Source organism: Ostrea edulis, chromosome 8, assembly GCF_947568905.1.
Source record: "Ostrea edulis chromosome 8, xbOstEdul1.1, whole genome shotgun sequence".
Classification (NCBI taxonomy): Eukaryota; Metazoa; Mollusca; class Bivalvia; order Ostreida; family Ostreidae; genus Ostrea; species Ostrea edulis.
Window position 1 is genome coordinate 47,799,052 of NC_079171.1, and position 14,697 is coordinate 47,813,748.

The 14,697-nt window shown below is 36.1% G+C and overlaps 2 protein-coding genes across 4 annotated transcripts in view; both read left to right on the forward strand.

The window, feature by feature from the left end:
- LOC125661339 (receptor-type tyrosine-protein phosphatase mu-like) overlaps nt 1-4,837 on the forward strand; it is a 191,645-nt gene extending 186,808 nt beyond the window's left edge. Inside the window, exons 23-26 of the mRNA XM_056146237.1 lie at nt 128-247; nt 1,275-1,414; nt 3,315-3,454; nt 3,594-4,837. Of these exons, the coding sequence (XP_056002212.1) occupies nt 128-247; nt 1,275-1,414; nt 3,315-3,454; nt 3,594-3,679 (486 nt within the window). The 3' untranslated portion in view covers nt 3,680-4,837. The remainder of the gene's footprint in view (nt 1-127; nt 248-1,274; nt 1,415-3,314; nt 3,455-3,593) is intronic.
- LOC125660874 (receptor-type tyrosine-protein phosphatase mu-like) overlaps nt 1-14,697 on the forward strand; it is a 91,825-nt gene that overhangs the window by 45,371 nt on the left and 31,757 nt on the right. For 2 of the 3 annotated variants that reach the window (XM_056146238.1, XM_056146240.1), the window contains exons 1-3: nt 7,196-7,317; nt 8,772-8,847; nt 11,492-11,725. In XM_056146238.1, coding sequence (XP_056002213.1) covers nt 8,793-8,847; nt 11,492-11,725 — 289 coding nt within the window. In that variant the 5' untranslated portion in view covers nt 7,196-7,317; nt 8,772-8,792. Of the gene's footprint in view, nt 1-7,195; nt 7,318-8,771; nt 8,848-11,491; nt 11,726-14,697 lie in introns of those variants that run through there. The other variant, XM_056146239.1, reaches the window with a different exon arrangement.

Genomic DNA, 14,697 nt, shown 5'->3' on the forward strand with positions numbered 1-14,697 from the left:
ACAAGATGCTTATTCTTTCATTCATATCACAATTGTGACACAGTCAATTTCAATAATGGGACGTATCTTTAATCGGATCCATTTATTTATAGATGAATCTCCATTTTTGTTTTTAAAAAAATTTCAGACCACGAAATGGCTACCAAGCAAGAATAGTTCAAAATCCGTTTCTCCATTTACTGTCCATTGTCATCAAGAAGATTCAACGGACGTAAAATCTACCACACTTCATGTTGTTAAAGAAGGGGCAAGTATTTCGATAAAAGTATCAAAGAAGTTAATGCAAGAAAATAATCAGGGAAAATTGATTTGGTTGTATGGGTAGTGCAATGGTAGTACAGTCGTTTCTTTACTCTGCAATCTGCCCTCAATCCTAGATATTTGCAATGATATGAAGTTGAGGGAATGATGATCGCCTGCTTACAAACGCAGGTATATTTATTTCATGAGATAGGACAATTCAAATTATCCAAGTTAATGTCTAATGAAATCGTTTGTGTACAACCAGATTAATCGTCCGAATAGATATGCGTTTTTATGCGTTCGCGGTTTATCTTGACATTTATCATTCATATCAAACTACTCAATCACAACAATGTTAAACCTACTTTGAAATAGAAAATCAACGGAACAAAACGAGCTCAGTAAAATACATTCGTTAGACATTTTTCTCGATGTCAAACAAGACGAATATTTTCTCACAAAACAATTACTATTTCCATGAGGATACGGGTTAGAATAGATCCTCAGAGTCCCTTGCTTGTTGTAAGAGGTGACTAAATGGGGCGATCATTCGGACGAGACCAGAGAAAGGTGTAGCACGATATAGATTCCTCTCTGCTCAAAAATCAAAAGGATGAGCATATTAATGAAAAGTGAAGTTACGAACGTGATCAATCTAATAACTCCCATAAGACGTTTAAAATAAAGAGCTGGTCAAGCACGGACTCCTGGATATAATACATTACGTCAAAGCCGTTTTATTGAAACTGTTGTCCTCGGTGTTAAGCAATATAGACACTGCAAATGTTACCTTATAGTACTTGTGTTACATACAACAAATACTCACAACAGCATGCTCATAATATGTACAAGGAAAGTATGCATTTCAATTACATGTATACTATTTTCAAAAAATGATATATACTAAGTCTGAACTCAACTTGCATACGTACTGCGAAGGTTCCCTTTTTGCCGTACAATTATTTTTGTATTCTCCATAGCTGGAGCTTCTAAAAATGAACACTTCTGGTTAGCTTTAACTAATTTTGCAGACAAATGTCGAAGCCCGATCTATTACGATTGTTGAGCCACAACTCCAATTGCAAGCAGGGCGGGGAACAACACAGATGCTAAGTCTTTTGAGATTCGCTCTTAGCAGTAGAGCTGAAGGACCCATAACTGTTGTCAGCAGGTAAACTAGTTATTATTGAAATTTGCAAATACCTCGTATAGCGAATGTTTTCAAATGCATTTATCGTTTGGATTAAATTCGGAGTTTTGTAGCTCAAATGAGCTGAAGGTTTATGTGAACTTTTATCCAGCATTCGTTTATCCATGGGTCTGTAAACTTGTAACATTTTGGACTTCTTCTCCACAACCAAAGAATCAATTTTAACCACACTTGCCATATAACATCCTTGGATCCAGTGAAGAATTAACATTTTTTTCATAAGGGAGATAAATGTATTGATGGAATAGTGAAATATGGTTACATCTTTTAGAAGTTTTCTCCAGAATCACTGGGCTCTGATAAGTCATACTATTATGCAAGCATCCCTTAGGTAGTGCAAATTCGAATGCATTTTCTCTGTGACCAGCAAAGGTAAGATGTTAAAATCTACCTAGGATTATCTTGGGGAAACATTCTCTGAAGAAGAGAGGGATCATATCAATGTGCATCCCAGATAGAACAAATCCAAGTTTTATTCAAATGTTGGCGCACGAAAGTGTGGAAAGGCCATAATATGAAATCGAAGTTTTACATAGAAATAGATATAGATAGGATCAAATATTCACCTCACCCACAGCAGGACCATCGTATCAATTACAATCATCGGTAGAAAGTTTAAATTCAAGTGGTTTTTTTATTTCAGCCCCCCCCCCCCCCACTCCCACCCCCGGGGGTAGGGTTTGGCCACAATATGATATTAAACTATAATTCGAGAATACATAGGGATTTGATTAAACTTAAATTCTTTTGAAGACTGACAAGGCCACACGAAATCAAAAAAGTTGTCTGGAATCAAATTTTCTTCTATGACAAAGAGAGTATAGTCGTAGGGATTAATTTTTATTCAGTTCTGGTTGTCTGGCCGAAATTTTAACCCTTCTCATAACATCTAAATGGTGAGGGATTCGACTCTCATATTCCATATGTAAAACTTATACGGTACCAATTGTGATGCACCAGATGCGCATTTGTGTTTTGTTTGTGACATGACTTTTCCTTTGGTACTAACCTTTGGTATTAAACTTGTGATCAAGCCCTTGGAGTTTAGGTTACTATTAAGAAAACGTGACCTAAACAGAGTCTTAATTATGTAAGGAAGGTCTTTCGTATATTGCATAGCGATTTTCATGTCTACTGACAAAGAAGTAGATGGTACAGGGGTTTCAACAGTCTCGATTGCAATCAGCATTTCGCAAATTCTATGGTCGTTATAACGATCTAGTTCGTCAATACAACCCATCATTAGGTCAAATGCTGTCTGACATGTTTCATACCGATTGTTAAGGCGTTTTTGGCACACTGATTTTGACTACGAATAACTCCGTTTACCTGATCAGGACATAGGACTCACGGCCGGTGTGACCAGTCGACAGGGGGTGCATACTCCTCCTTGGCACCTTATCCCACCTCTGGTGTATCCAGGATTATGAGATTGATCACTGTTCGTTATCATCACTTTTCATGGCAAGATCAATCGATTCATACCATAAACTTTGACCTTGTGATACTGACGTTGGAGTTTAACCTACAAGTTGTTTTTTTTTTCTTTAGAATATTAACTCCAGGATTAAGTTGGATATTTTTTCATAATACATGCATGTAGGAAAGAAAATACTTTCAAAAGTCTTCTCCAGCAGCGAAAGGTCATGTTACACATATTGGTAGTAATAAATCCATAGGATTTTTTAATTCAACTTCGGATATGCCGTGATCCTTTGGGGCTAGGTTTCGGCACAATATAGGGTCAAACTTTTTCATATAGATATAAAATATAATTTTTACCAGAAAAGGTACACAACAGGAGGATCGGTATGTCTCAGGTGAGCAATGTGGTACATCGATCTCTTGTTTACTATTGTAGAGACGGTGCAACTCTTTGTGGTGTGTTCTGTGCCGCACATAATGTTCTACAACAGTTGTCGATGGACGGGGAGGTCGACATTTTCTCTGCCGTCCGGCAACTCCACGTCAGACGTCCAGAACTCTGCTCTAGTTTGGCAAGTTAAATCCTGGCTTCATTATACAGACAAAATGGGCATTTACCAATAATGTTGTCATTTCACTCCATTATTCATCAATAATAATTTTACAAAAGAAAAAGATATAATGAACAACCATTATGATTTCTCATGACAGGAAGAGTACAGGATGATCCACGATGTTGTATTGCTCTACATCCGGTCACGTGAAGGTCACTTAGAGGAGAATATATATTCAAACCAGTAACTGACAAACTGTATAAAAGATGAAAAAGATTGATCGCGGAACTACAAAGCTGTGTACAATGATCAAACCCCAGAACACGTGTGAATGTGTATTTGATTGTGAACATTTATTTGGAGATTATAACTAAATTGTAACTAGATTGTAACTACACTGGTTACCTGTGCAATATAGGACACAATATAAGATACTTACTTATACTTACAAAGCCTTACATGATGAGTGCCCAACTTATATCAAACAATTACTAGAAGTATATAATCCTACCCGAAATCTTAGGTCTATAAAACAATCAGTCACTTTAGTTATTCCAAAAAGTCGAACCGTAACATATGGAGATCGGTGTTTCAGAACAATAGCTCCAAAACTGTGGAATGCCCTTCCAGAACATGTAAGGGACTGTAGAACACTGTGTGCATTCAAGAAGTCACTGAAAACACATTTTTTTTCCATCAAGTTTTCCAGGACTAGTTTCTATCATTTCAGTCAATCGTGTAGGTTAGATTCTGTGAAAAACTGTGAAAACTAAAGACTGTGTGTCTTAGCTTTGGAGTACCATTTTGTGGTGTTCTATAAAAAAAAAAAACAAAAAAAAAAAAAACAATTATTTTAATACGCCCTGAAACCGATGTTTATTCTTATCTAGCATGCTTATGGTATATTGTGTTTTCATGTTTTATATGTACAATGAGGATTGGTACAGCTTTTAATGTTTTATTTATTTTCTATGTATTATGTGTATAACATTCTCTTGTAAGGTGTATATGCATTGTAAAGCACCTTTGAGCGTACATAGTGTATGAAAAGGGTGCTATATAAATATGGTATTATTATTTATTATTTATTTTATAATAAATGTATTGTATGCCATATATGTAAATAGGATATAATGAATTGAACATAAATATATTGATGCAATTTTATGTTGGACGGCAATAATTACAATACTGTAGATATTGGCAGACAAAACCAACATGTTGCATAATTCAGCGCTTTCGTTCAATTTCTAAGGAAACGTTTTGATCGAAAAGGGAGATGCTGACAAAAGAAAGAAATTTTGTTTATAAAAATTTCGCATTTTACCAATAAATATCGCAATCTCTTTGTAAATGGAAATATTGGAGAAACGTTTGAAATAAAGAAAACGATGGAAATCCTTAAGTTCAGCTTAAGAATTTTGAAATGCCCCAAAATGGATTACTTTCGAAAAGTAGTAAGTTTTGTGATAAACATAGGTAATTTATTTGTTTTCTTACATTGTTATTATATTTTTATTTGCATGGAATAATAAACTTAAAAAATCACAATTCCTTCCTCTTGTTACTCTGATGTAAATGGAAGACCCAGGGGACCAATGTGTGATTTCTAAAAATCGATTCCTTCAATATTCTTTTTTAAACTTGACACAATTTTCATTAAATTACACCTTACCCATCTCTTGATATATAGTATACATGATATTATAATGACATGGGGTATCGCTAATTTTTAGCTTAGCCATGCACATGTAAACGTAGGATCAGCAACGTCTTTCGCGGAAAAAGTAGAAAGAAAAATTCAGTTTGTGACAACATGAAACGACATCGTTTACAAAATTGCAAATATATGATTCGATAAAATGAAACTGTTCTGGTCATTTTGTGTTTTAAGAGATTTGTGAAAACGTTAAAGATACGGAAATGTAATCAATCCCATAACTCCTATAAATACACATAAGAATACGCAAACATGGACCCCTGGACATTTCAGAGGTTTTTCTGCAATGACTGGTACCATCATTACCCGATGAAACGACAAAGAAAGACATTTTATTGTTTATATTTATATTTTTAAATATTATTAAGAATATAAGATAGAATCAAGATAATATGTTTGACACATTCGTTACGTTAAATGGAACAGCCAATGCACCTTTTGACCTTAATGACACTCCGTATTTGTTAATGATTTTGCAGACAGGTGGTACTAGAGAACTGGATCAAACTAGTTTGTAACAAAAATGTATTTATTCCATGATGAAAGCAAGTTCAAAAGAAATATAAGAGAAATGATTCAGTGAATGTAAATATACGAAATTGAATGTCAATTTGATTAATATTTTCATTTAAGGAAATACATTTACACACCAATCTATTATATGTCTTTCACTTGAAGAAAACAGAAAAAATACACCAATTTGCAATATAAATATAGTTGAATTATGTTATAAGAAAACAATATGTGTACACCTTAGTGAATTCCTAGTAATCAGCGTTTGTTTTGTTTTTTGTGTATGATATCAGTAATATTTCTAATGTAAATAATTATTGAAATATGGAAGCACTTCGTCAAACATTGTTCTTAAAGATAACATCCATTCAACTCATGTTCGCAGCAATTCAAATATCTGTGTAGAACGCACATCGTCTATGCAATATTAGTCGTATGTATATTATTATTTCCCGCGCTTGCGTGGGTGTTCAGCTAGTATAAAATAAATTTATAGACGGTTATGTACAGATACACGACACTTTCCCAATCTCATTCGATATTATTTATGGTGCTTCTCTGTGTAGAAAAATTGTTTATCATTCGGATTACATTTCATGGGGGCTCTGTTTACTCGGGAAACAAAATAAATAATAAAACTGCGACACCACTCCATATACAAGCTACTTTAACGAATAGTTCCTAGTTTGAGGTCTGCCAGATTTAAAACTTTTCTAAAGCAAAACAATTAGTGCAGTGAGTGCCCGGCCCTTCTTCTTTTAACCCGAAGACCTATGCGTGTTATCTTGTACCTTCCTTTTCACATGTACCATTATAATGTACTTTTACTTTTACTTTGAGGAGTACTCCCGTGGGAATATGGGTCAGAATAGGTCCTCAGTACCCATTACTTGTCGTAAGGGGCGACTAAATGGTGAGGTCTTTCAGATGAGACCGCAAATACCGAGGTCCCGTGTCACAGCAGGTGTGGCATGGTAAAGATGCATCCCTGCTCAAAGGCCATAAGCGCCGAGCAGTCCTTCACCGGCAATGGTGATGTTCCCATAGGAGTTAACAATTCTCGAGAGGGACGTTAAACAATATACAATACTTTGAGGAATGTGTACAAAATGACATGACAAAACGACAACCGAAAAGAAATCAGCACATAATTAGATAACACACACACGCCGCGCGCGCGTAAGATCCCCATCGCGTATTATTGTACTGTAAAGTGTAGTGTGTGATTGTATATGGAATCCGTGAACACAACGAACAACAGTAAGAATGCTTACAAAATAAAACACCCCCAAAAATCAGACACCGTCCAGAATATCACAGACTCTCCCAAACAAGAACGAAATGTAATGCTGATCTCCACACTATTTACAGTTCTGTCACAGTCAGGGAGGACACCGAGAAGTGCTATTAACATACATGTAACTTATATCCCTACACGACCTTATAAGTGCCGGTTTGACAATAAAGATAAGTGCAGCCATTGTAAACTTCATCATTTCCTTAAGACCCTACTTAAGTGTATTAACCACTACTTATATTTAAGCTATCAAATATCACGTACAGTATATATGACTGGTAGTGTCGTAGACGGAAATGTGTAAGCTACACATGTGATGATATTTCAGGTATCGGAGTTTTACATTTAACCCACGGTAAGATGACTATTTGTAAGATCTACGGTAAATAAATGAAATTTCAAACGATGATTTGGTTACCTGAATATGGAGATATCGATACATATTAATAATATAAACAGACTACATGTAAAATACCGGTATATAACGCTCTCTCGCTGTCCGTCGCGCTGTCTGTAAAAGTGCATGTAGGCTTACCCTGCCTCTGATTAAAATCTTGAAATTTCATTGGCTAAAATCAATAGTACTTCCTAACCTAATATTTTCAATATGCCATTTCATGTGGTTAACTGACCACATACGTGTACTATGACGTCATCGGAATACATATACCATATCAAACTTCCACCAGAGTTCGTTTACTCACAAACCAAACTCTTCCACTTAGGCATTATGGGATAACAATTTCTTAGGCCGCGTATACTGTGACGTCACTGTAGAATGACGAAAAAACATAACGTCAAACGTAAACGATTTTCAAAACAAGAACGTAAACACTAAGTTCATTACTTTACACAATAATTTGAACAGAGTTTCCCTACTTTTTAATGATGTTTTGATCATTTTATGTTTAAAATAAAATCCATACTTTTATATTAATACTCTTAATATCAATATCTTCAAACTTTTTAACTGCGAACTACTTCTTTATTGTTATTTGCCTGTGTGATAATCGCGGACTCACAATATACAGATCTGTATATTGTGCTGCGTCACATAGGAGAGGTCTATTCGTAGGTGACGTAATGAGGCCTCGACGGAGAGTTTGATACCATATTACTAGTCAGCTCATATTATGACGTCATAGGTATACAAAAACAAATGAATTCATATTATTAGTTATGTAGACACTTAGAGGGGTAATACGGAAATATATGGGGTCCTTGAAAAAATCATTGGGCGTGCTGTAAGCCGAACCTAGTATTTTTTTAAGGACCCCATATATTTTTGTATTACCCCTATAAGTGTCTACTTGTATAACGAATTTATCCTGCCGATGATTTTACGTAGGTCTACACATTAATTAAAGGCATATTGACATTGGAGGCTTTCCTAATGCATGCGTACAGCTGTCATAATACATGACTGCAATGTGTGTATGAACGATGAAAAAATGGCTGCAACATTTAAACCATAGACAACGGGGAAAACCCCCCCGGAAAAAACCATATTGGGCTCAGCGTATGATTTGTTTGCAAGGGACCCCATGTATTTCGGTATTACCCCTCTAAATGTCTACATAACAACTGTGACACATTTTGTACAAAGCCTGTACGGCTTTCCTGAAATCTGCAATTGAATAGATTATATAAAACTAGCTAGCGTGTACACTGTAGACGATTTCACTCCTTGTGAAAGTGATGACACATAATAAATGAAGGTAAACCTGAATAAAATGAAGGTAAGCAGTAAAGTAAATTATGATTGTTTTTTATTATTATTTTTATTATTTATTTATTTATTTTTTGTAGATCAAGTGAGGAACTATTAGCATGGTTCTCTTCGTCACCCGTTTCATGCTGCTTGTCACATTTGCAAGAGCTTATGGTAAACTTTAAACTCTCTCTCTCTCTCTCTCTCTCTCTCTCTCTCTCTCTCTCTCTCTTCAACGCCTATATCAAAGAAACAATATATATTTTGTCACTGCGACACACAGAAACAATAATCGGGTGCTAGCTATGTTGTAATCTTATAAAGTGATGACTAACCAGCATCAGGTTTGTTATATGCCTCTAAATATGACTAGGAAGAAAAATAGCCTACTAGCGTGTGTACTTCCTGTTCAGTACATCACTTAATTGATTGAGATCATATACGAATACTACGAAGAAGTGTAAAGTTGACAAAAAAGGAAGATACGTATGAATTATATCGATTGCGCGTTTGCAAGGGGATTAAGATCGACCTTTGTTGTGGTATATAATTTTATGTTGTTTGGGTGCTAACTTGTCGACCTGTCAACTCTATTCAACATATGCCCTATTTTTCCATACTTTATTGATTTCTTGTGAAAAGGTACAATATACGATAGTTATAAAAAGGTGAACCATTTCTTGTGCAACATTATATTCGGAAAAAGTAGATTGGTCACAATGAACTACTTATCTTCATACCCTAGTTGGACCAATGAGGTTTATTATGGTGATTTAATATACTTATTGCGGAAGTTAAGTGGTTTTAGCGTTATCTTCGTGACCCCCACTTGTACGTTGGTAGCGTCCCTCAAATCCAATACACAATGATAGGTAATAACCAGCTCTTCCACCAACGTTCAACACATACAAGTTAAAGCAACGGGTCTTTTGAACGAGTCCTTGATAACCGAGGTCCCGAGTTGCGACAGGCGTTAAGACAAAAAAATATAAATGCTACTACCATGAGCTCCAAACTTCGGTCTTAACGTGTGGTAGTTCACCTACAGCTGATGACGTCTGTATGCTAATGAAAAAATTCTCAAAGAGACGTAATTACATATTGGTATACATCATATGAAAATGATTGAGATGTTGCTTCCCGTGTCGCAAAACTAAATACATTACACAACAGTATTTGGTCTTACGGGAGTTTTTCTTCAGTCTTCAGCCAATCAATAATTGCTTTTCTAAAACGCGAAACGGAAAACTCAACAGATATTTCAGAATTAGAATAATGATCATAACGGATCATGACGCCGATTTAAATATTGTACACGACTTTTGCTAATAATTAAATTAATTGATAATCGAAATATTATAGCAGCGGGAACTAGGGATGTCAACGAGTACTTGACAATCACTCTGTCATACAGATCATCGACTTAATTTTTATGTGTCGAGTACTCGTTAAAATAGCTTTTTTAGTAATGTTCATCAATTCTATACACGTCAATGTTTTTGTGATTAAAAATAGTGTAAGGGTAAAGTCAAACCCGTTTTAATTCGTACTTTAAAAATTCGTATGATGGAAAAAAACGATGCAATGTAGATTATGTGAAACTGAACTTACATTCTATGGAGGTGTCGACAAAGAACAACAAACATATTGTATCATATTAATCATAGGCCAACATTCGTTAGAATCATCGTTAAAATCTTCGTCAAAATCTTCAATTGAAAATGTCCTGTTAGTTCACGGCAAAAACACCAAATTAGAGATCCCGAAAAAAGGTGTTGCCAACACGAACACGAGTAAGTTGTTCAGTTGGAACTAAACACCAGATGATAGATTAATAATGGGTATAGTTTATAACACACACCCTCAAAGTTGGGTTAATGTCCTGGGGAAAATGCTCGATGTACAACCCAAAATTTCCTATGTTTATGACGTATAGAAACGATCATAATGAAATGAAATAAAACCTCATCAACATAAATAATAAATTTAAAGTCTTGTATTGCATGTTGATGCACTTTTAAATGCTACAAGCGTACTTGAGTATGAATAAACCCAAGCTTGTCTGTCGTTATGTTGTTACACTTTGTTCTAACTGTGTACTCAATCGGAACTCCTCGAATGTCTCGCGCACTCGACATAGATGTCGTGTGGGCGAGACATTCGAGGAATATCGATTGGCTGTGTACTATTAATACGGTGTCTTTAATTCAAACCGATACCCAGATAAAGAGGCGGCGTTTCATCTTGTGAACTCGGCTGAGGTATGACTGATGACTTGTACCCTGTCAGTCCGTTTTGTTATTTTTACCGAGTACTCGACTACCGCTTGACTCAAGCCTCCGAGTATTCGACTAAACTATCTGAGCAAAATGACATCCCTAGCGGGAACGTATAATGTATCGCATATGAGCTACCTTTCTTGGTGATGTGGTAAAGTCAATCTCTTGATCACACAAGTTAAGCAACGTTGAGCGTGATCAGCACTTGGTTGGGTGACCGCTACGATCTAGTTTACCAATATATGTACAGCCTGTCCTTAGATAAAATGTTATCTGATATGTTTCAGAATATGAATTAAATCCATTATTTGGACATTGATTTGACTACGGTATACTCCGTTTGCCTGATCGGGATTTGGGGCTTGTGGCGGTACTGGCCGGTTGACAGGGGATGTTGTTTTTTTTCCTTTTGGACACTTGCTTTTATATTCTTTGTAGGAATTATGAGATCGGTTTCTCTTAATTATGATTGCTGTCTTCATCTTTGATAGAAGACTGAATGCTAATGCTTAAATGTTCTCCGTTTTTATCGAATATAGAAAATTTAGCGTTGAATAAACCAGCATGGCAGCAACAAAAATGGCCTGATGAACCTTACGATGTGGAGTGGGGAGCAGCGAAGGCGGTGGATGGACAATATTCTAAACGTGGTGCAGAAGGTCAATGTACGATATCTAACACGCTGCAAACAACAGCGACGTGGAGAGTGGACCTGGAGAGTGTGGTCAGCATCAGTCAAATTGACATATACTACAGGACAGATAATTTTCCGAGTGAGTGCAATATTATTATTTTTTTTTATTAACGAACATTTATTTAGCGCTTTATCTAATAAACATAATTACCCTAAAGTGTTTTAAAACAAATTAATGAAAGAATTGGCTTCATGATCATGACCTGATCTAGGGTATGTTAAATTTAACTAGAGGAGATATTCTGTTAAAATTAAACTTTAATACCGGTATACAGTACAACTAGCCGAATACATTTGACCTACTGCCTGAATTGGATAGTTGACCTTGACCTAATATCTGAATAGACCAGTATGTGTGTCGAAGCTTAGCGGCTGCTCTGTAATCCCTCATAGGCTGTTTAGCAGCTGGATTAACAAGAGTGATACAAGTTTGATATTTATTAATTGTAATCAGAGAGAAAATGCAAATTCATATATATGGTGGAAAGGGTCGCATGCAAATTTTTGTGGGGATCTGGGAAGGCAGTCAGTGTGCCAGTTTGACTACCAAAGTAGGGGTGACACAGGTGACCCTATGTGGACAAAGGTGCCCGAACCTGAACGGGTGATCACGTTCTAAAGGGGGAGGGGTAGATATCTCATCTCATTTGTCTCCTGCGTGCTACCTGGTTTAATTTGCAAGTGTGTAGCAAGCTGTAGAACATCCTACAGTTGTCGCAACATGCACCAGCCTGTAGCATCCCCCCTTAGTAAGAGGCGGATGTGGCTCCAGCTATGAACTAGCCAAGAGCCCCACGAATTAAACTTTAGTAACTTGTGCAAGAAATTACTATTTTCTATGGATATTCACTGACCCCTAACCTACAGTAGTGGTCATCTGGAGGGTACACGTGAAATACCTGCCCCCGCTTTAGTAGTAGATGGGAGGAGAGCCATTTTCGGCGCAGAATTAGTGATCAACTACCCCAACGCACTCCCCAGTCCCGTGCCCCCTAGAAAGATGCGACAATTAATTGGCCAAATTAGTAGTAGCTCGTTCGAATGATTACACATACGAGTCACAATATTTGCTCTTCATTAGCTGAAAAAAGATGAGCATTACCCATTATGCTTCTGGGAAAATGTCGCCGTTAGTGCGGTCTACTTCATTGACAATCCCGTAATTAAAATAATTAGATTACTTAGAAAGTACCATAAACGTTTTTAAATTCCAGACGAGCTTTCTTGTAGCTTCATTGCAGAAAAATCATTGCAGCTAATATGACGTCACAATATAACTGCGTTAGATTTCCCGCGTTAAATAAAGAGGCGGATAAACTGTCTATATATCGTGTTGCAAGATGTTAATGGGCTTCGCTCGTATCAACGGTCACACCGTACAACATATTAGTTTGACAGCATCCTGGATACAGCTTGGCATCGATCTGAAAACAGGCATGTATGATGTTATCGATGGTTGACATGGAAAGGAATCTGAAAAAAAAAAAACAACAACGCAGCAGCACACGTAATACACAAATCAGTTCGATGAAACAAGAAGATGGGTTGGGTGGGTGGGTATTTTTCACAATGTCTTCAATCTAAGGTTTTCAGCAGAATGAAAAGTTAACTCGTTCCCCGTTCGGCGGAATTGTCTATACGACGAGACAGTTCGAACCAGGTTTATTTCGTAAACGGTACGAACTCTATGAGCCAATCTTAATTAATTGTGGAGTATTTGATATGCACCAAATAGTCTGGAATAAAACAATGAATATATAAAATCATAAAATTATATTAAACTGAGGCTAACATTATAACTAAGAATAAGCAAAGCTGGTTTTTTTTTTTTTTTTTTTTGTTTTTGTTTTTGGTATTGTTGTGTTGGGTTTTTTCTATAAAATTAGCCGATTACATAAATACCGAATTACAAAAATGTTTTATGTGTATCATATAAGTTTGAAGACTTATCTTTAAATGACAAAACTATGTAAATCATATCGAAAGTTATACAAATTATTGACATTGAATACATCTGATGACCATTTTACATAAGAATCAAATAGAGGGCGAATTATTACATAGCTTAATTTCATATTTGCAACTTCCACTTTCACACAAATGTAGTATGTCGTTGCATGTGTAGATAAGAGCGCTTGATTTATCTACGCCGACCACAAAGTTTACACCTTTCCATAACCAAGTGTAAAGAAGGTGTACACCTTCTACACCCTGCAAATGGCATATGTTGTTAAATGCACAGACAAAATTCAATATGGCTGACGAATGGTGAATCGGAAAATTTGCAGATGTTTTTCTCCCTAATTTGTTAGTTGTAAAGTATTTTAAAGAATAAATTCCAGTGTATTGTATGTAGTCATTTGCAAGTATTTGAAATGAATTTAAAGAATAAATGAAAACGATTGATATTTCGTACAATCATAAAAGCAAACAAATTTGGCGCCAACAAAATCGAAGTATAACCTGGTATTTTTCCAGATGTATGTAGGAATTTATAAATGCGCATCAATTTGTTTTAAATCTTAAATTCTAGCAAATATTTATTTTGTAATTTGTTTGCATTGAAATCTTTAATCCGCCAATGATGATCTCCTCAGATACTGCATGTCCATATTGAATATACTACACTACACCAAATTACACTGGATTATAAGGTGGGAACCGACTACAACGGGTATACAAGGGTGTAGACAAATCAAGCGCGCCCTGAACTCATTAATTGTATATTGGTTAGTGTCTTCTCGAAAATAATTCGCTTATATGAAGACATCACAATTGCTGGTGAAGGGCTGCAAAATTTAGACCTGTGCTCGGCGCGTATGGCCTTTGAGCAGGGAGGTATCTTTATTGTGTCACACCTGCTGTGACAAGGGACCTCGGTTTTTTTGCGGTCTTATACGAAGGACCGCCCCAATTTAGTCACCCTTTACAACAAGCAAGGAGTACTAAGGACTTACTCTAACCCGGATCCCCATGGCATTGTACAAACTTAACCCTTTTTCTACCGGAACATTTTAGACTAAAGGACAATATTTTTAAATCGATTTAAAT